The sequence below is a fragment of the Hyperoodon ampullatus genome (genome assembly GCF_949752795.1).
Source record: "Hyperoodon ampullatus genome assembly, chromosome: 3".
Taxonomy (NCBI): Eukaryota; Metazoa; Chordata; class Mammalia; order Artiodactyla; family Ziphiidae; genus Hyperoodon; species Hyperoodon ampullatus.
This window is the reverse complement of record NC_136916.1, coordinates 166,963,956-166,986,101: the sequence shown is the minus strand read 5'-3', so window position 1 is coordinate 166,986,101 and position 22,146 is coordinate 166,963,956. Positions and strand designations below refer to the sequence as shown.

Below are 22,146 nucleotides of genomic sequence, written 5' to 3'. Positions count from 1 at the left end.
ACACGGAACACCCCCTGGGACACTGCCCAGGCTTGGGATTGGCCCAGATTCTTTACCACCCCCGGGGCTTTGGCTTCCTGGGACCCTCTCCTTCTGGCCAGCTTAGTTCCTGTCCGCCGCTTCCACCAAAGAGCCCATCTGTGGGGAGAGTGCCACCAGGCTCACAGCTGAGTTCTCTTAAGGTGAACTCCCCTCCACCCCCAACAAACCACTAAAAGTTTCTTGGAGCCCAGGGCTCAGCGTGGTTTGCACGTCTGCTTTCCTCCCATCATGTAGCAACAGAACCTGTCCCCAGCTTGAAATTCACCTGTGTCCGCAGCAGGTGTGAGGAGCCTGAGGCTGACAGGCTGGGCAGCCCCTGCCCACAGGCTTCCCGTCGTGCCACAAGTGACTCCAGGGGCACGGCTGTCATCCTAGCGGCATTCCTCCGTGAGCCCACAGCTCCCTGGCATGGGCCTCTCTGCCCGGTGTGGAATCCTGGGACCTTGTCTTCAGCCAGATGACTTTCACCTTGACATCACATGTAGCTTCATCTCGTGGTGATGACCTGACGCCCAAGTCACTGGGTAGTCCGGTTGGTTGCCGGAGCCTTTGCAATTCAGAATATGCTCTAGTCACATTGACAGCAGTGGAAACAGCATCAGGGATTGCCTTGAAGGTGCTGGAGCAGAACGGTGGAAGAAAGGGAAATTTATCACCGTATATCCCTTGGAGCCTTTTGAATTTCGTGCCATATCTGTGTTTTATCTATTAAACATATGCATCGATGGATCAAATATATATATAATAGAGGACATTCATTTCTTTAACACATATAAATGCAGCCCCTGGTTCTGTGCCAGGGGCTGTGATTCAGGCCAGGAATGCAGCCGTGGGCGAGGCGGGGGTCCCTGTCCGTGAGCGGCTCCCAGCCTAGAGGAAGGCAGCCAAGCAGCAGGCAGTTGCCATCTGGGCTGGCTGCTGCCGGGGGGTCTCCACACAGGGTCTCCTCCAGTAATGAAGGATCTGAATCCTTGGCCTTAGCTTTTCTTGCTATTTCTACTTAGTTCTGCAGATGGAGCTTCCCCCAGTGCACATTTGGCGGCCACGGTGAAGCAGATCTAAGTAGAGCTGTCTTAGGAGGAAGGCGCAAGTGCACAGCATCTCGAGGGCTGGCCCCGGTTTTGGAGAGCTCGCCTCCTGGAGGAGGGTCTTGGTCCGCCCTTGACTGAGCACGGACCCCTCTCCCTTGGTCTCAGGCCATGACTTAAAGTGTCCCACTTCCCTCATTTGCTGGGGTTTCCTCCCTCCCCCCCTTCTTTCCTCCCTCCCTCCCTCCCCCCCTTCTTTCCTCCCTCCCTCCCTCCCCCCCTTCTTTCCTCCCTCCCTCCCTCCCTTCTTTCCTCCCTTACTCCCTCCCTCCCTTCCCTCCTTCCCCTTTTTTCCCCCCAATTTGTATTGTATGTTTCCTTCCTTCCTCCCCACCCTTCCTTTCTTTCTTCTCATCTGCTCTTCTGTTTCCTGGGGACTTTAAGTTAAAAGGCTAACTGGATTTTTTTTTTAATTGCGGTAAATTTACATAACACACACAACCATTTTAAAAGGTACAATTCAGTGGCATTTAGTACATTCATGCTATTGTACAACCATCTCCTCTAATTTCAAAACACTTTCATCACCCTGAAAGGAAACCCCGTCCCTATTAAATAGTTGTTCCCCATTCCTCCCTCCCCCGAGGCCCTGTCAGCTACTAATCTGCTTTCTGACTCTGTGGATTTACCTGTTTTGAGTATCTCATATAAATGGAATCATCCATTATACGACCTTTTGTGTCTGGCTTCTTTCACTTGGCGTAATGCTTTCAGGGTCATCCCCATTGCAGCATGTATCCGTCCTTCACTCCTTTTTATGGCTGAGTAACATCCCATCGTATGGATAGACCACGATTTGTCTCTCCATTTATCCGTTGGTGGACATTTGGCCGTGGCGACAGTGCTGCTGTGGAGTAACTGGATTTTAAACTTCCTACATTATTTCTCTGGGCCCCGCGGATGTTGGGATTATCATTGTCCTTCACGTGGCGGTTGTTTCTGTCCCGTCTTCATCTGCTGCATCCTCCCCACAGTGATCTTTCTCAAACACCCGCGTCTGTTGGGAAACATCTCATGGCTGTCCCACTTGCCCCTTCTTTTTCTCCCTCTTTTTGTTTTGTTTTGCTTTCCTTTTCCTCCTATAATGAAAACAGCTTCATTGTCTTTCTGCCCCGTGTGACAGCCCAGCAGACTCCTTGAAGAATCAAACATTACATACAAACATGGAAGAGAAAAAAGTCACTGAGAAGCCCACTCTCCTGAAAGAGTTGACTACCCACTGACATTTTAGAGATCACTTTGTCCTACATCTCTTTATGAACATGTGCATGTACATCTATGTAAGTGTCAAGGGATGGGACAGGATCATAGACGTTTTATTGTGGAGATTCCCCATCATTCTCCTCCCCTCCATTGACATCCCCACCCCAGCCCTGCCTCCTCAACCCCCAAACCCGGGTCAGCCGTCTCATGTGTCCTGGGCACAGGCCCTAGAGTCAGAGAGCTTCGGTTTGAGTTCTGGTTCTACCGCTTACTAGTTGTGTGATCCCGGCAAGTCATTAACCTCTTATGCCTCAGTCTTTCCTTCTGTAAAATAGGAATAATAATCACACCTCTGTCAGATCATTCTGAGGGTTATTCGCTAATTCATGTAAAGTGCTCAGAACAGAGCCCTACACATAGAGCTCATTAAACAGCAGCCGTGTGCTGCTGTGCTGTTTCTACCGCTGTGTGCCCAGGAGTTGCCAGGCATGGAGGAAGCAACTAAGTATACAAAAACAGTCTCTTGTCTTCCAGAAACTTCCAGTCTAGATAGGGAAATCAGAAAGCAACACATGGAAAGGTAACCAGTTAGAGAAGACTAGATAGTGCAAGGCACGTTAATTGCAGGTGAAGGGACTAGGCCGGGTGCAGCAGAGCTGGCAGGTTGGGGGTGCCAGGGAGAATGACAAACAGCTGATGTATGAATTGGCTCTTCGGGGCCTGACAGGAATTAAGTCTAAGAGCAGAGGGACACCCTCATTATCAAGGTCACGGAGGTGCAGGGACATGAGGCCTTGCTCTCATGGAGGGAGGAGAGGAGGCAAGGACATTGGGTGAAAGCATGGAGCCAGGTTGCCAGGCCCGGACGTGTCTGGCACATCACCCTTCAGCTGCTCTGTGAGCAGATTCTCTTTGCCTCTGTGCCGCTGCAGGAATCTTCCTTTCTTCTGGGTGGAATCTTTCATGAACAGAAGAGTTCACCTCCACCAGGCTGCTGTGAGAGAAGACGTCTAGCCTCCTTCTCACCCTGTCCTCATACCTTCCTTCCTTCTCTTGTCCCCAAACAGCGTCAACACTTCTGCATCAGGACGCGGCTAGCGCGGGCCCAGGCACTCCCGCACCAGCCGGGACAGGGTGGGGGGCCCCCAGTCCACCTCCTCCTAGTCCCTCCTATCACGACATCTTTGTGTGAGTCGTAAGCATTGTGCAGACTCCGCCCATTAAGAACGGTGCTTATGCGGAGAGAAGAGCCACTTTGCAGAAAAACTCTCCTCTCTGTCTCTGTGGTTCAAGATGGAAGGCTCCCCTCGCATCTCAAGATGGGCTGCTCTCTTGTGTGCCCACACGGTGCCTTTCTTTCTCTCGGGGCGCTGTTCAGCCAGATCCTGGGCAAGGAGCGCTGTGTGCAAAGGGAATTCAAACCAAAGGAGCATCACATCCTCATCCTAACAGGTTTAAATATAAGTGCAGTGGTTACTGTATCTCCAGTGCTTGGAGTTTTCATGTTTTTAAAGACTGATGTGAAGCCCTGCTGAAAGGTTTGTGTAGGAAGGAACACTTCTTTTTCTCCCCCTTTTTAAACAGTAGCACTAGTTGGCATGACAACTTGCGCTATTAAAAGTAAAGCAACAAGCACCGCTTTCTCTGGTTTTTAGAATGAACCCAAGCTGCTAAGGAATTGTTTCTTGAATTTGACTATTAATGGCTCCATTTGGACGGAACGTTTTGGGGTCCTTTTTGAAGGGTGCGTGTATCCCCTCTACACAGACATGGCAGCTTTAAAGACAGAAATGGTATTGTTATCTTTCCTATTGAATTCGTATTCATTTGTTTATGGTAAATCTCAACAACTTTATAGTTCTGTGGGTAGAACTGTCTGGCTTGTGCTTGTACCAAAGGGGCATCTACACATCCGTACCCCAAACACTTATTTAATCAGGGAGCCTTGTAGAAAACACTTGAACGTCTAACTACATCTGCTTAACCGGCCTATCATTTGTTAGTTTACATTAACATTTGGTATTTCACGCAGCCCCACTCACTCTGCAGAAACCCAGCCTTGACTTACATGCCAGGGTCCCTAGAAGGCATCAGAGTGGCCTGATGCAAATGGAGCCGCAGACTTCTGAGAAATCAAGGCAGAGCGTTCGGTTCGTGATAGGTGCACAATAAAAACTTGCTGAATAAACCTGTGCTTCAAAACCAATGTACATTCTCATCCTGCTTTTCTTTGGTTTGGGGGTCAACTGTCCCTGGATGTGCAATGAGTGTATCTTCCCCAGGTAGGCCCCAAGGTTAAAGGTCCTTTACTTGGGAAATAGCAGAGGAAGAGGTGGTCCCTGCTCGGGGCTGAGCACTGACTGGTGCAGATCCCAACTCTGGTCCAGCTTTGGGGGTCAGCCCAGTAGGGATCAACTACATCATTTTTGAACAACCTGCCCTGAAGAATCTCAGCCACTGACGTGGCCACGGGTATCTATATTCCCACCATTATGGGTATGTTTTTTGAATTAAGCATCATTGTTCTCTTCTTATGGCCCTCAAGGGAAAAAATTTTTCAACTTAAAAAATGCCATATTAACCATTTTAAAATATATAATTCAGTGGCATGAATTGGATTCACAGTGTTGTGTAACCAGTATGTCTGTTTCCAAACTTTTCCATCACCCCAAACAGAAACTCTATACCTATTAAGCAATACTCCCCATTCCTGCAACCCCCATAACCTGGTAACCTCCAAGCTACTTTTTGTGTCTATGAATTTGCCTATTCTGGGTACATTATACAAATGGAATCATGCCATACTAGTTTTTTGTTTCTGGCTGATTTCACTTAGCCTAATGTTTTCAAGGTTCAGCTATGTTGTAATAATATATCTGATAGCATGTATCAGAACTTCATTCCTTTTTATAGCTGAGTAATATTCCATTGTGTGTATATGCCACATTTTGTTTATTCATTCGTCTGTTGATGGACGTGTGGATTGTTTTCACCTTTTGGCTATTGTGAATAATGCTGTGATGGACACAGGTGTACACGTATCTGAGTTCCTGTTTTCAGTTCTTTTGGGTATATGTCCAAGAGTAAAATTGCCAGGTCACATGGTAATTCTATGTTTAACTTTCTGAAGAACTACCAAACTGTTTTTCACGGCAGCTGCACCATTCTGTGTTCCAAGCAGCAAGGCACAAGTGTTCCAGTTGCTCCACATTCTCACCCACGCTTTTATTTTTTGTTTTTGTTTTTTTGCTGTTGTTGTTGTATTATAGCCATTCTAGTAGGTGTGAAATGGTATCTCATTGTGAGTTTGCCTGTTGACTAATGACGTTGAGCATCTTTTCACGTGCATATTCATCATTTGCATATCTTGTTTGGACAAATGTCTGTTCAAGACCTTTGCCCATTTTTTTAGAAAATTATTTTTTTATTTATCTATTTTTGGCTGCTTTGGGTCTTCGTTGCTGCGTGCAGGCTTTCTGTAGTTGCGTCGAGCAGGGGCTACTCTTCGTTGCGGTACGCGGGCTTCTCATTGCGGTGGCTTCTCTTGTTGCAGAACACGGGCTCTAGGCACCTGGGCTTCAGTAGTTGTGGCCCGTGGGCTCTAGAGCGCAGGCTCAGTAGTTGTGGCGCCTGGGCTGAGTTGCTCCGCGGCATGTGGGATCTTCCCGGACCAGGGATCGAACCCGTGTCCCCTGCTTTGGCAGGAGGATTCTTAACCACTGCGCCACCAGGGAAGTCCTCCTTGCCCATTTTTATATTGGGCTGTTTGTCGTTTTGTTGTTGAGTTATAGGAGTTCTTTATTTAATGTGGATAAAAACCTTAACAGATACATGATTTGCAAATACTTTTTCCCATTCTGTAGGTTGTCTTTTCACTTTCTTGATAATGTCCTTTGATGCACACAGTTTTTAGTTCTGATGAAGTCTAGTGTACTGATTTTTTTTCTTTTGTTGCTCATGCTTTTGGTGTCATATCTAAGAATCCATTGCCAAATCCAAGGTCATGAGGATTTGTCTGTGGCCCCCCCTTAAAGGACCTCCAGAAGAATGGATCCTAACATTTGACCTATATTCAAGCATTTGTTGAACACCTACTTTGTGTAAGACACACCTCTGGGGAGCACCCGGGACACCTTACTTCCCTCCCTACATCTTGTGTGTGTCAAGGGGCCACCACTGTTGAAGTCCCTGGTGCCCAGAGCCAGGGGAGAAGGACTGAAAACAAAGACCAAAAGGTGAGGGCACTTGGGGAGGGAGGAGGGAGAGGAATGAAATGCCCATTTCCTGAGTTTAGGGATTCATTTTGTAAGAATAACAAAGGGCTACATCAGCAAAAGAGCAGATGGAGCCGTATTTGAGTAGAAACCTGGCAACCCTTTACTCACTGTGCAAACTTGATCCAGTTGCTTCACATCCTCCAAGGGAGAGCGTGCCGGAGGGTGGCGTCCAGCGTTCACGCTCTGTAATAAAGTCTGTGACCTTTGAAAACCAACCCGCTCTCTACTCCTCCCACCAGGGCCAGAGGCAGCGGTGGCCTCTAATTTAAGCATCTGCCGAAGTAATAAAGGTTTGACACTTCTCTGCTTGGAGCCATATCGCTGTTTTAGGGCAAAAAGAGAAACGGGAAGCGGGGGCACGGATGTGGGGTTTGCTCTGTTTTATTTCCAGTTTAAGGGGAGAAAACTTGAGCAAGCCTTGATGGGTGTTGTCTATGTTTTCTCAAAACTGGGTAGGAGGATTTTATTTGTAGCTGAGAGTCCCATCAGCCTGACTTTTAGAAGCTTTTCCTGGCCCCAGACTCCTTGTAGACTAGATCTCTCGAACTCCGCTTTAATTTGTACTTTGTACTTTCATATGCAGTTAATTTAGAAATAAGGGCTCTGACCTGAGCATCATGAGACCTGGCTTCTAATTTCAGGGCTCCCACTGTGTGACCCTGGGCCGGTCCTATCTCCTGTCTCTGGGTCTTAGTTTCCATGTCTTTAGTAAAGTAAGAATGGGATGAGATAATCTCGAAGGTCAACATGCTCTCTGATTATATCAATCTGTGGGTCTAAGATAATGGTCCAAAATGTCTAAATTGCTTAGATAGTTTTTCATTGCTTAGATAGTTTTTCACCGCTAAAGTAAGGAAATGAAATATTATTCATATACCATGTTAAATTTTTAAAAATTGTCACACACCTGCCAAGAATTACATTTATTAATTGATTCATTAAGTATATACGATGTAGAAAAGAAAACCTTCCTAATCAATTGAAGGATCTAGGTTACGAGAACTTGTAGGATATGGCCAACCTGTCCACAAAGGTAAATAATGAAGACAGTTCTCTATGTTATTTGTTCTATTTTAATAGTGATGAATTTTAGACATCCCCTCCAGGCTAAATTTGAGGGGTATCTGATTATTTTATTCCTGCCCCCTCCCCCATGGGTTTTTGAATCTCACCGTTGAACTCCAAATATAGACGTTGGCTCTCCCTTGCTTGTGGTATTGTACAGCTGTCACTGCCAGGCACCCAGTTCGTGTAATTGGGCTTTGCATACTAGGAAGGTAATTGCTAAATCCTTTTCTTCTGCCAGAAGAACTTCTCATCCCTGGAGCCCCCTCGGAGATGGCTGGTTTATGAAAACCCAAAATGGGAGACTGGAAAGGATAAGCTACCAAAAGGAAATAACATTTTTGGAAGTGACATTTTGACTACCACTCAAATGATTAGGATGCCAATTAGAGCCTAATTATTGTTCTACCAAATATTCTTGGTATTAAATGAATGTTATCTGGGATTTAGAGAGAGGTGGCGGTAAGTCTGATTACAGCAAACGGGCCTGTCTTTCCTGGTAGATATAATACTGTTGCCAAATCCATCTTCTTTTCTTGTAAGGGAGATGATTTGGAGACGTCACCTGCTGTTTGTGTGGGTGACTAAGGGATCTGCAGATCTGGAGTCCATGTCCCTCTCCCCAGGCCCACACTGCCGTCTCTCCGCTGGACATTGGAAGTGGAAAACGGCCAGCTCTCATGTCCCCCTTTCCACTCAGGAGCTCCCTTCCTCTCCCCCTCTGCCCTCCACTGGCACCCCAGCCCCGTTCCCAGGGCTTCTCGCCACAGATCTAGCCCTGCAGCAGCATCCAGTACTTCTTTGTTTCATGAAAGCGACATCAGCAGTAGCATGTTTATTGCATTCACTCTGTGCCAGACACTCTTCTAAGCATTTTACACGTATTACTTCCTTTAACCCTATAACAACCCTCTGGCTGGTGAGTGAGGCATCTGCTCTTCCTCTCCAGCCAGCAGCCAGGCTGGGTCTGGGGGACCGAAGCCGCCTCTTATATGCACCCCACTCCCGTCTGTCTCCATCTTGCAACACCTACATCTTCTTCCATTTTCATTAGTACCTCTTTTAGACTGGAACCGTTATTGAAATGTGAATTATCTCACTTTACAGCATATATTCTGTTCCCAGGCTCCCTACTTCATTAAAACTGGAATTTTTAAATTTATGGACAAGATGTTATGCTATCTGTGATCTGCATCAAAATAATATGTTGGGGAGAAATGGGTAGGGATATAAATGAAACAGGGTTGAGAATTGAGTTGGTAGTTGAAATAGGGTGAAGGGTACATGGGGATTTATTATGCTATTTCCCCTATGTTTGTGTTTGAAATTTTTCGATAATAAAAATTTTTTATCACCGAACTTCTTATTTATATCAAAGGCAATTAACTCCCAGAGAACAGGAATAGTAATAATAAAAATTTTTAAGAAGGAAACAAAACTGGAAATTTTTACTCTGTCACATACATGTGTGTTTAAAGTGCTTAAAAGGGATAGCCAGACGGAACTGGGGTGAGCAAAGACCTAGTCTAAGGGGCAGAGGTTGTGGATAGCAGATGTTCTAGTGACACCCCAAGTTCCCTTTGGTCTTAGATGCATTCTTTGGAAGAGCGCTTCCTTTGTGATTGAGGTATGTCGACCTGAGTGCTTAGAGATTTATATAATCTCAGTGTTTACAGGAATATAGGGAAGGACGTGTTACATAGCCGAGCAGTACGCTTGGCATCAGGATTTCAGGAGCATCTGGAGCTGTCTGGGCACTTTTTCAGAGCCAGCTGCCATCATTGTATAGAGGATGCCAAGAGCCCACAGGAAGACAGAGCCATCGGCTCTGAGGCCGGAGCGCAAATGCTTTTGAATTGGGGTGAAGGGTTAATTTGTAATTGTTGGTTTGCATTTCCTAACTCTCTTTATGACACTCCGATGGCTTATAATGGGATGTGGATAGTTATAGTTATGAGAATGGGGTCCGAGCTGGGAGGGGCCTGTGAAAGAGCTGCAGTGTAGAGGAAACCATGGCCTGTGTACATCTTTGTCAAATCGTGCACCTTTGAGATGGGCCACTGTGATGCTGGTGGACATCTCTGGGATCTGTGAGATTTCCTGAAAATTCTGCAAGCTGGAAAGGCCTCAGTCCTCAGAGCTCCAGGGATCCCCAAGAGGACACAGGAGCGAGGGCCCCTAAGCAGTAAAAAATATTGTTGAATCTCAGAAGTATTTCAGGGAACATGTGGCATTTTTAGGAGGCTTTTATTTAGCTAGACTTTGCTTTATGCAGTACGGGTGGGCCCAATCAGTTGAGTGGCTTATCTGTAATTAACATCTCAGAGGCGGTGGAGTTCTATGGATAAGCGCTCCAGCTCTGGAACCAGACCACCTGGGTGCAGATCCTGGATCTGCCACAGCTCTCTGAGACCCTGCATGGTCACACGGCAGAGCTGTGCTCCATTTCCCTCTTCTGTCAATGTAACAGTACCTGCTTGGACCTTGTTGGGTCATTAGGACCAGCGAACGAGGCAGTTCTTGTAAAGCAATTAGAAGAGCACCTGGCTGCAGTGTTAGCAAAGCTTGTTGTCTCAGCGAGTCTGGGCTGTGGTAACAAAATACCACAGGCTGCGTGGCTTGTACACAACAAACGTTTATTTCTCACAATTCTGGAGGCTGGGAAGTCCAAGATCATGACTGGCAGATTTGATGTCTGGTGAAGGCCTGCCTTCTGGTTGCAGACTGCCCGCTGTTCACCCAGTGGAAGGGGCAAGGGATCTCTCTGTGGCTCCTCCCTCATGACCCAGTCAACCTCAAAGGCCCTGCCTCCTAACACGGTCACACTGGGGATTAGGTTTCAACATAAGAATTTTGGGGGGGACACAAACTTTTAGTCCATACCACTTATTAAGGAAATAATAAACATGTATTCTAACAGTTTGGTTCCATAAAGTTGTACATTATTTTCAAGGGTCTCAGATTGAATCCTTTTCTAAAATGAGGAAACATTTTGTAAAGTAAATAATTATTTCTGATATAATGTATTATACATTTGAATTTTCTTATATTAAATTTGGGTAAAATGATAGATGTCATGTTACATTTTCTCTCTTAATAGAAGAATGTTAATTTTAGGTAATAGCTAACCTTTTTTTAGCACCTACTAGCCTGTATCTGAAGTACTGTTCCTGTTGCTTATTATGTATTAACTAATTTAATCTTCCTGATAACTCTCTACATTAATTACTATTATATTTTTCATTTTACAGTGAGGAATCTGGGTATAGAGAAGTTAATTGGCTTGCCCAAATTCACATACTTCATCTGTGGTGATTCTTTATTTCTAGCTGCTGTACATGTCATGAATTCCCTATTCTGGAAAGTTCTCAGGCAGAAGTAGCACAACTACTTGTTGGGGGCTGGGTGGTCGGGGGTGCTATCAGAGGGGCCTGAAGCATTTGATTGGGTGCACCTTCAGAGCCTTGGTTGTAGGTAACAGACCTGACTTGTTAATTCAGGCAGAAAAGTCATGCATCTACCAATGCATACCGTTTAGCACACAGGATCCACAGAAGGCTAAAGAACAGGGGTGGGCAGAAATTGAGGAGGCAAGCCCCCTGCCCCAGTTTGGGAGGATACTGTTAACACTGGAGGGCCTCCACCAACCCCGCTGCTACCGTGGCCCCCAGGCCTGGCCACGGAAAACAACTTCCAACAGCCAGTCCCCCTGCCCAGACCTCTGGATGCAGCTCACTGACAGGAGCATCTCACTGGCCAGGCTCAGGTCACGTGACACACTCCAGTTGCTTCCCTCCTTCATTCACCCTTAGGTTTGGCACCTGGAAAGCAGAGTCTGTCCCCCTTTTATCTAGGGTGTCCTTACCCCAACCCCTGCCTGAAAATAAACAGGAGAGTTTTGAGGTGATAGGCAGCCAAAATGACAAATGTCCCTTCCGTTAAGAGACTTCGACTAGATGCTTCCCAAGTGCCCTGGTAGCCCCACGATTCTGAGTCTACTCTTGATGAGGGCTGGTATTTCCCTGGAGCACCTGGAATGGAGCTCTATACCAATTAGGCTTCCATGAATGTTTCTCACCGAGGATAATGAGTATGTTGGCCTTTGTCCCAAAAAGAAAATAAGGATGCACACTTCTTTATACGATCTAGCTTTTTGATTCAGAACAGACTGTTTCAGCTGTGAGCTCCTTTTGTTTATCAGGAAAGAAGTTGATATGTATCATTCTTCTTCACAAAAGGAGGCAGAAAAACACTTAAACCTTTAAATGTCCCTGTGTACATAGTTAAGGGCTCAGTGGTTATATTGCAATGAATTCGTTGAGTGGAGCTGTAGAACAAACCTCATCTTTGATCATTATGTCCCTACGTCTCTCCACACACTGACTCCTTTGCCTGATTCCACCAATGTGCTCATCATTCTCGTTTCCTTCTTCATCATCCCTCCTCCCCCTTCCCCAAATCACTTTCCAAGCACTGTTGGCTTTTCACCGCTTGGCGTTCTCTCCTTAATACCTGTCCTCCCCCACGTGTTCCCAGCCCATGCCACCCCACACCTGGGTTAAGGCTTCCCGCACCACCCCATCTTGCCCACTTGATCTTCTCAGCGAGCTGCTTTCCTCTTTTTACACCCACTGTGCTTCTTAAAGGCACAGTAATGCTTTCTTGTTGCTTATCTGTGTCGCAGAGCAGGTAAGAGGGCTCTGGGGACAGATTCAGATCCCAGCTCTGCTATTCAGTGTCTTTATTAGTGAGAGGTGTATCCAGAAGTAATTAACCAAACCACCATATAGTGAGTGCCTTAACCAAATATGAGTTTATTTTTTCCCCATGGCAGGAAGTCTGATGAGAGGCAGCTGCAGCATCTCATGATCTCAGAGGCCCGGTGCCTTCCCTCTTTCTGCTCCGTCACTCTAGAGAGTAGCATTTGTCCTCATGCTTCTCACTTCCTGGCTGCCCCGTCTCCAGTACTGAGTCTGTGTCCCGGGCGGAAGGAGGACCAAGGCTGAGGGCAACGTGTACGCCAACTGCAGATGCCCTCCCCTTAACTTCTGCCAACATCCTGGTCTAGGATGGAGTCACATGTCCACCCCCGAGTTTTTGACTAAGTGTGTTTCCAGTGTGATCAAAATAAGGGAACAAGTGTCCATTTTACATCCTACACCATGATTAGCATGGGCTTATCAACTGCTTATACTTCGCTTTCTTTTTTTTTTTTTTTTTTTTTTGCGGTACAACGGGCTTCTCACTGTTGTGGCCTCTCCCGTTGCGGAGCACAGGCTCCGGACGTGCAGGCTCAGCGGCCATGGCTCACGGGCCCAGCCGCTCCGCGGAATGTGGGATCTTCGCGGACCGGGGCACGAACCCGTGTCCCCCGCATCGGCAGGCGGACTCCGAACCGCTGCGCCACCAGGGAAGCCCTACTTCGCTTTTTAATATATTTTTTAGGGCAGGTTTTCACAGTAAACCCGCCAGCATGATATTTACTGTGACTTTCTCTGTGATACCATTTAGAATTCTGGAATTCTTTCCTCTCCTCTCACCCCTGCACTTTACCTGTATCATGACCTTCAGTGTCACCTTCCTGTGGCTCCTTTGTCTCGCAGCCCCAGCCCCCTGCCCCTCCCTCCCCCTCCCTCCTTGTGCATCCATTAATCCTGAGCATCCCAGCTGTCCTTCTCTGCTCCCGGGCTGCACGGAGCATCACTGGAGAAAAATGGCCATGTGGCGCCGTAGGTGCTACTGTATGTCCACACCAGTCTTTGAGGTGACCCTGATGGGAGCTGTCTGCCCTCTCAGGGTGAAGCTTTTGTTGTTGTTTAAGGCTTTTCTGTTCATTTAAAAACCTCCTTGGGAGAAGGCCTCACATGAGAGGCCCATTGTTCCAGGGGCCTGGCTTTCTAATTCATCTCTGCACTGTCTTCTCTGCCTGCTTGTTCCCCTCAGGTTGCCTCCCCAGTCTCTCTTTCTCTCTGTCTCTTTCTCTGTCGTTCTCTCTAGTAAACACACACACACACACACACACACACACACACCCCTGCATACACAGACCTTCCGTGCCATGGGTTTGCTCCTGGGTATGCAGGCCGGAGACTCGGGGGGCCCGCTTCACTCCCTACATCTCACCAGCCACCCGCTCCTTCCTTGGGCGGCCCTTCCTTGCTGATTCTAATTCAGACACATTTCTTGCTTCTGTCCTTGTTTCTGAAGTCCCTGGACCATTCTATCCACCTTACTCCTGGCCTTCATCCACCCTGGTCATACACCCACCTCGTCATACACCCGCCTCATCCCATGATCTTCCTTAGGTTCTGACGTGGTCATGTCACTCTGTGCAGAAACCAGAGGCTCCTCATGGACTGAGTGGCCTGCATTTGTAGATCTCCTGCCTCGGGCGGGCACTGAGGAGACAGAGGAGACAGGATCTCTGCCCTGGATAGTTTCTCAGAGTGGGACTGGGCTGGACTGGGCTGGGCTGGACTGGGCTGGGCTGGACTGGGCTGGACTGAGCTGGACTGGGCTGGGCTGGGCTGGGGCGGGTGAAGACATCGCATTAACACAGGTATGAACTCTGGGAGCACAGAGGAGGGAGAACCAAAGCTGGGGAGGGGGAGGGAGATGGAACAACTCAGACAAGGAGCCGCCATGTCAGATTCTCAGGGACGCTGCCGCGCCTGCCTTCTGGCCCCCGTGCCCTCAGCTGGGTTTATACTGGACCCCTTGTCATTGGCACGTCGAAGCATCCTCTTTCGTGCCTCCACGTCTTTGTTTGTCCCCCCTCTTCCCGGAGTACCGTTTCCAAATCCTAGCTGTGTTTTCTCCCTTCTCATCCAACAAAACTGGCTCAAGTACCAGTCTTCCAGGATGCCATTCCCGATCCCCGTGACCACTTTCCCGCAGTACTCTCTGTTTCCTCCTCTTGGGGCGCTTGTCCGTTGGGACCTTGTATTTGAGTAGTTTGTGTACCTGCCTCTTGGCCTGTATTGGATGAAAAGCCACTTGGGATCAAGGGTTGTGTTGTAGTCAGCAGTGGATTGTCCCCGGCTTCCGGCTCAGTGGGCTGCCTCGGGGGGCGCCTCGGGAGGGTTCGGAGGAGCAGGGTGCTTTATGCATTCCAGGGAGGCCGATGTGGTAGGACTCCTTTTGGTGCACACAGACGCACGCTCACACCTGCCCAGCTGCGCCACCGGCAATTCTCACCTGTCTGCCTTTGTTCTTCTTCCCAAACCAGTGCTTAGAAAGAGCCATGAAGTTTGCCTTTGAGGAGTTCCACCTCTGGTACCAGTTCGCTCTGTCACTCATGGCTGCTGGAAAAGTGAGTCTCCCTTTGTGACATGCAATCCTCTGTGTTGACGGTTCACTTGAATTTCATGGGATGACGTGATGCCTGGTAGATGTCTACACCAGCTATTGGAAACTGTCCTGAGGTCATTTATAAATGAGCGATCGAATTTAATTATTTGGGGGCCAACACGGACACATCATTGAGAAGAAAATTTTGAAAGTCTTCCCTTTTTCTAGTCATTGTAACTTTATTTATCTGAAGCTGTGGCTTAAACTAAGGTCAGTGCTTCACACTGACCCCTTTCACTCATTTGAGAGTGTAAACGGTTCCTGGCAGGGGAAATCTGCTAATTCTCTTTAGCAAGATGTGATATAAGGCAGTGTAGGGTATTGGTTGAAAGCAAGGGCTGTGGAGAGAGAGGCCTGGTGCTGCCCTCGAAGCCGTGTGACACATGGCAGGTCACTTAGTGTCTCAGCTTCCTCTTCCGTCTCATGGAGAAATGGTACCGACTTCATAGAATTGTCATCGGGTAGTGAGATGATACCCACAAGGTGTTTGGTGTAGGACCCCCAAAACGAACCCACTCAATAAAGATAATAGCCACTGTTATTCTTGTTAATTTGGGCCCTTTAGTGAATTGTAAAGTCTGAGACACAAGATTATTTGGGCGAAGTGGAGTGGTATGCTTTCAATTCTGAATGGTATGCTTTAAATTAGTTTCTTTTTTATAATAATGTAAACCTCCACTGTCTTTATTTTTTTCTTACTTTTACAATGGCTACACAAGTAGGGAATAAAACTAGGGGGATTCCGGGGCAGCATTTTCACTTGTTTTAACCACAGTTTACTCCCCGGTCCCCCAAAAGTTCCAAGCTCAGGTTATCACCCTCCCCAGACCCTTGCTTCATTGGGTGAAAGTTGGAAAACCTCATTAAGAGGGTATCCTAACCAGAAACCCCACTGGGAAGGCTTTAGTGTTTGGTTCCGTCAAAAATGTTGAGTTTCACAGAAATGATCTCCTTTTGCCAAGTCTGCTCGCGCGGTGAAGGTGCTGAAAGAGTGCATCCGCCTGAAGCCAGACGACGCCACCATCCCGCTTCTGGCCGCAAAGCTGTGCATGGGCTCCCTTCACTGGGTGAGTGGGGCTGGGCCCCTCCACGTGTGCGGGGGCTGCCACCCTTTTGATTCCTAGGCAGAGAGGAAATAGTAGCAGTTCATTAGCTACACAAAAACAAAGCTGTTCAGAGCCCTGGGCTTCTGGCCTGGGCTACAGCCCTCCTCAGGCCTCAACCCCACCCCAAGGACTTCGGTGAATCAGTACAACTCCAGGTTTTTCTTTTTCATGGGAATGTGCTTCAAAAGTAGAAATGGTAAGTTGGAATTGGAATTCCTACTCAGATGCATCCTGTATGTAAGTCATATGGGACTGAAAAGGTCTATGTCACTCAGTGTTTCCCTCTTAGGAGAGCCTGAGTTTTTCTGTAAAGCCAAGAGTCAACCTCTACTTCAGCTCATGTGTAAACCCAACTTCCTTCATTCCTCTTCCTGCACAGAGGCTTTCCGCTTCAAATGTTCTTGTTCAGCTTTGAATCTGGGAAGAGCCTGATTTGTAACAATTGTAGTACCTCAAAAATGTACTGTTTGAGCAGAAACTAGAAAACTCAATTGATCGCCACATACGATGGAGTTTTAATGTCTTTCTCTAACTTCATGTCAAGGTTAGTGATAAGAAGAAGTTGCCCAAAAGACTGAGGCACCTGGTTAAGGTTTTTTACCATTATGGTCCTTGCTGCTTGTTTTTTTCCATTTATTCTCACCCAGCAGGGCGAAAGTAAACATTGTGAAGAAAGTGTCCTACTTTGATCAAATTTTTCTTGGGGAAGTGTGGAAGAAAAAACACATTTTGAAATGTGGCTCTCACCTGCAACACAGCCGTGAAGGTGTTGTGCGATCCGTGCAGGTTTTAACACTTTGGTGTGGCAAGTGAGGGGACATACATGCAGGCTCCGAGAGTGGCCGGGGCAGTGGACCGAATCTTTCGGTTTTGAAAATGCCAGCTTCCAGCTGTGACTCTGCCACACTCCTTCCAGCGATGGCATCGTTCATCACCATAACGCCTAATATAAACCTGACTCTTTTTTACAAGATGAGAATAACAAATCTTTTCTGTATTTTTTTTACATTTTTATCATTAAAATTTCCAAATACCACAAAAGTAAGGAGTATAATCAACTATCATCCATGTACTATCACCCAGCTTCAATAACATCAACACTTACCATACCCCGAAGGAGCAAATCTTATTATTTTTGCCTCTAGTGAGTTGTGCAAAAGATCTTATTGTGGGTGTAGTTTACAGGTGCACATTTTTCCCTTTGGAATCTGCCAGTGCGAGGTCTGTGTGCGGTGTATTGTAAAATAAATAGATGGGGTTTTGAAATTTCTAACAGCTTGTGGGAAAGAGAATCCAAGCCTAAAAGATTCTTTATGTCATGCAAAAAAGGAAAGACCCAAGCACAAAATATTTCAAGAACTTTATTCTTTACAAATTATACTTACATATATATATAACTTCTGAATACCTAGCACAATCTAATTACAGAGCCAATCAGTGAAAAACAGAGATGACAAAGAGCCCCACCAAGTATGAAAGTGACCTTGGAAAAGAGAGCAAAAAAGCAATAAGGAAAGGTTTAAAGCAAAAAGGCAAGGTGGGAATCCTGAGGACTGTTGAGAAGCTGAAATACAGAAAACAGAATCACCAGAGTAGACCTGGAAGATCTGGGAGTTATTTTCACAGTGACTCATCAGAAATTGCTTAGGACAGCAGATGCTTACGGGAACTCATGTTAGAAATTCTGCAGGATGTTGGTGGTGTTTTTAACTTACCTGGTTTTTCAGTTGGAAGAGGCTGAGAAGTTTGCCAAAACCGTCGTTGATGCGGGAGAGAAAACGTCAGAGTTCAAGGCCAAAGGCTACTTGGCCCTGGGGCTTACGTACAGTCTGCAGGCCACTGACGGTGAGCGAAGTCCCCGCCCACGGGAGCTGGGGAGCCGCCAAGTCTGCACTGCAGGACCGGCCCATCCCCTGTCTCAGGAGGGCACATGGCTGGTTCCTCGTTTGCCGTCCTGTGGGGACCTGCCACCACTGTCCTCTTTGCTTGGACCGGTCGGAGAATGGGAGGGAAGAAATGCAGGCCCTGTGCCCCGGCTCCCAGGCCCTCTTCACAGGGGCACTGTGCTGGTGGTGCCCAGCTGGCAGCTGTAGGGATCTGTCCTGAGGAGTGAGGTGAGCAGGGCCCTGAGAGAGAATTCACCCCACCCGGCCTTCACCTGATTCTGCCACAGTGCTTGGCCTGGGCTCTCCCCATGGGGAGGGATGTTGGGTCTTAGGCTAGGAATGTAGAAGCATTCAGGGCCCACCTCCTCCAGAAACTATCCCTTGATTTATCAGTACCTGTCCCTTCTCCATTTGCACTTTTTTTTTTTAAACAACTCTTTTTTATTTATTTATGTTTTGGCCGCGCCACACAGCACGTGGGATCTTAGTTCCCCAGCCAGGGATCGAGCCCATGCCCCCTGAAGTGGGAGCGCGGTGTCTTAACCACTGGACCGCCAGGGAAGCCCCCATTTGCACATTTTAATTCACAGATACGTACATGTGTAGTATGGAGGCTCATAGCACATGCAGTGACATTACACATTTGGGATGTATTTACTGTTTTGGTGGATGGGCTTCCGGCTAAAAAAAAAAAATCTTAATTATGTTTTCTATACTTAATGAGTTTTCAGTTATATGTTTGCAGAAAGGGTAAATTGGTAAATTGCTTTTCTGAACTCCTTCTATTATTCCTTTTACATTTTGTTGTTAAATGTAACACAAATACCAAAAAAGAAATCTCAGAAATGATTGTCCAACTCAGTGAATTAGTATAAGGGTAAGTATTCTTATAAGCAGCACCCTGCTTAGGAGATAGAACCTTGCCAGCTACCTGGGAGCCCTTTACGTGCCCCTCCCAATCACAAGCCCCCTTAAGAGAAAACACTACCCTGACTTCTATGGTCCTCATTTTCTTTTGCTTTCTTTGTAATTTTGCTATAGTTTATTTTACATGTTACCCCAAATCTTTCTTTCCTCTGCCCTAAAATATCAAAGACCCTGGAGAAGTTTTGCATATCAACTGATTTTCAATCATGGATTTTTTTGCTAATTTTTCATATATACTGGCAATACCCAGAACATTTTTTTAAACTATAGTAGGCTTTCAGTGAAGGGTAAATTTAATACCATATATTTATCCATATAACTTCTTAGTTGAGACTCTACACCTAATTAGCCCTGTAATTTTGGGAGAGTCACGTGACCCTGCTGGGTCTCATCTGTATCCATGGTTCACTTGGGACAGCTCTCTGGGTTCCTCTAGCTCATTCACTGTTGTTCTAAGTTAGTCATGGCTTACAGCTACATCCAGCTCTGGGCAGCCTTCCACCATCCTCTGAGCGATGTCAGGATGGGATCTGCCATGTTGGATTTGTTAGATAAGGACCATCTCCAGGTGCAGCCATAAACAGGTTCCTCTAGGACTTTTTCTGTTGTCCCAGTAAAAAGTACGTTTTTAGTTTCTACAAGACTCTAAGGTGGCGTTTCTCCCATGCTGTCTACAGGGGAAGTGTTGAGCTGATTTTCCAGTATCAGTGTTGGGTTTGCCCTGTCTGTCCCTGGTGTTCACATCAAGGTATTAAAGGTCCTAGCCATTGCCTCCGTGAATTAAACTGGCCTTCCATGGCATCAGGCTAGTGTCCTTGGTTTTCGGTGCCAGAAGGAACTCTGAAGGCCATCTAATCCACCCACTGGTGCTTGAATCTCTTCTATTCCATTCTGGCAGAGCCATTCTTCACCCGTGAATTACATGCCTGCCCTTGAGAATGTTTTCCTCTCTGGAGTTCCCAGCTGGTCTTCTGAAGACAGGCTGCTATTCCTGGGGGTACCAAGAGTGACCAGCCAACTCCCACTCTCGCCTTGGCATGGTTCCACAGTTATGCTCAACAAGTGCAAGGGCCTCAGGCTGACACGGCCTTCGTTTCCCATCCTCCACAGTGCCTGGGACAGGACTGGGCACATAAGCTCCCAGAATTTGTTGCTCTTAATCCAGTCAAATGTTTAGTTTTCATGATGAGTTTTCTATTTGTCAGAAACTCCCTGATCTCCCATGCCACTGACTAATTGAACCCTTTTCTTAGCTTCTTTGCGAGGGATGCAGGAGGTCCTACAGAGAAAGGCGCTTCTTGCATTTCAGAGGTGAGTGGGAGTTCATCTTTTCACTCGGCTGTACATAATGACACCAAAGTATGATAAGTATAAAAAGAAGAGATATTTATAAAGATTATGTAAACAGTGTTTTACCCCTGGGAGTCTTTCCTCTCGAGTACTGAACAGACAGTATAAAACTTGCTGCATCACTTGTTGCCATGTAAATCTGCATCCTTGATCTGTTTATTCATTCGGGCACATTTTATTCATTCCTGATAAAGTGATTTCAGCTCTAAGAGAGGTACTTTTTTATGTCTAGGGAGAAGATTCTTTTTATTAAAGACATTTTTTATCATCTAGAAAAAGGACCATTCTTTGCAACCTTTTTTTTTTAACATGTCAATCTGCAGATTTTTTTTTTTTTTTTTTTTTTTTGTGGTACGTGGGCCTCTCACTGCTGTGGCCTCTCCCGTTGCGGAGCACAGGCTCTGGACGCGCAGGCCCAGCGGCCGTGGCTCACGGGCCCAGCCGCTCCGTGGCATGTGGGATCTTCCCGGACCGGGGCACGAACCCATGTCCCCTGCATCGGCAGGCGGACTCTCAACCACTGCGCCACCAGGGAAGCCCAATCTGCAGATTTTTTTTTTTTTTTTTTTTTTTTTTTGCGGTACGCGGGCCTCTCACTGCCGTGGCCTCTCCCGTTGCAGAGCACAGGCTCCAGACGCACAGACTCAGCGGCCATGGCTCACGGGCCCAGCCGCTCCGCGGCACGTGGGATCCGCCCAGACCAGGGCACGAACCCATGTCCCCTGCATCGGCAGGCGGACTCTCAACCACTGCGCCACCAGGGGAGCCCTGCAGATTTTTATATTACGAAATGAAAAGGCCAGATTTCAGGGCAGTCTCTGAAATACTTACAAGACAGTCAGGCCGGCAGGTCCCAGGCCTCACCATCCCCTCCATGCTTCATAATACCTTATGCTTATCTCCATCACTGTACCTTTCATGAAATTAGGAGAAGGCCTTATAACTAGAGAACGGTTGCATGTCACAGTGGCCTTTCGCACCCCTTACTTGATCCTCACCCCACACCAATAAGGTAGATGGAACAAGTCGTGTGTTCAATGCAGGTGAGGGACCGAGATGCAGGGATGAAGAGCCGGAGTCCTGTAGCCATTGAAGTCAGGAAGGTCAAGGTCTCTGACGCTGACTGGCTTCTCTGGTACCTACTACACCACACTTCCCTCATTTTATTCTTATTGCAGGCATAATAAATCACTAACACGAATCACTGTCTGAAAGTATAGCCCCATGATGTCCAATCTAGAATTGGTATTGATCCTCTCACCTTAAATATATCTGAGTTACTTGATTTCTTGGAATTATATTAGAAACTTAGTTACTTAACCAAAAGTTGTACGAGGACCTCTCATACCTAATAACCGTTGTTAGATTTCTTTCCTTAGAACTCGGGTTGCCTGCAGATTTGTCACAGTGTACATGCTCCTTTTTTTCACGAAATCATTATCACGTGGTTTCAATTAGTCTGAAACACTTTCATCTCTTTTCTTTCCATGTCCTAGCAGGCTTGCCCATAGCACCTTCACGTTGCCAGTCCCAGACTGGTTAATGACAGAAGGTACCAACTGACAGCTGCAAACAGACCTCCTATCTCTGTGCTAAGTTTTTGTTGATGTTCTTCAGCACGGAGTGTGGAAAGCATTTCCATTTCAAATGATTTGGAGTTTTAAATTTTCCAGTCCTAGTTTGTAAAACCCACACATGGATGCCTAAGAAAGTGGTCATTACATCTGTTTCACTGTTTCACTTTCCTTAAATCAGCTCATCTTACTGGCTCTCTAAAAACAGCCATGGTGGTGGTCTGCCTTGAGCCGCAGAATTCATAACTTCATGTTATATAACAGCTGTTCCATTGGCC

General features: G+C 46.8%; 1 protein-coding gene across 4 annotated transcripts in view; it reads left to right on the top strand.

The window, feature by feature from the left end:
* Nucleotides 1–22,146, top strand: part of TTC7B (tetratricopeptide repeat domain 7B) — a gene marked incomplete at both ends in the record, with an annotated part of 240,931 nt that overhangs the window by 126,113 nt on the left and 92,672 nt on the right. For all 4 annotated transcript variants that reach the window (XM_079699318.1, XM_079699317.1, XM_079699316.1 and 1 more), the window contains 4 exons: nucleotides 14,904–14,987; nucleotides 15,988–16,092; nucleotides 17,859–17,976; nucleotides 20,198–20,255. In XM_079699318.1, coding sequence (XP_079555444.1) covers nucleotides 14,904–14,987; nucleotides 15,988–16,092; nucleotides 17,859–17,976; nucleotides 20,198–20,255 — 365 coding nt within the window. The remainder of the gene's footprint in view (nucleotides 1–14,903; nucleotides 14,988–15,987; nucleotides 16,093–17,858; nucleotides 17,977–20,197; nucleotides 20,256–22,146) is intronic.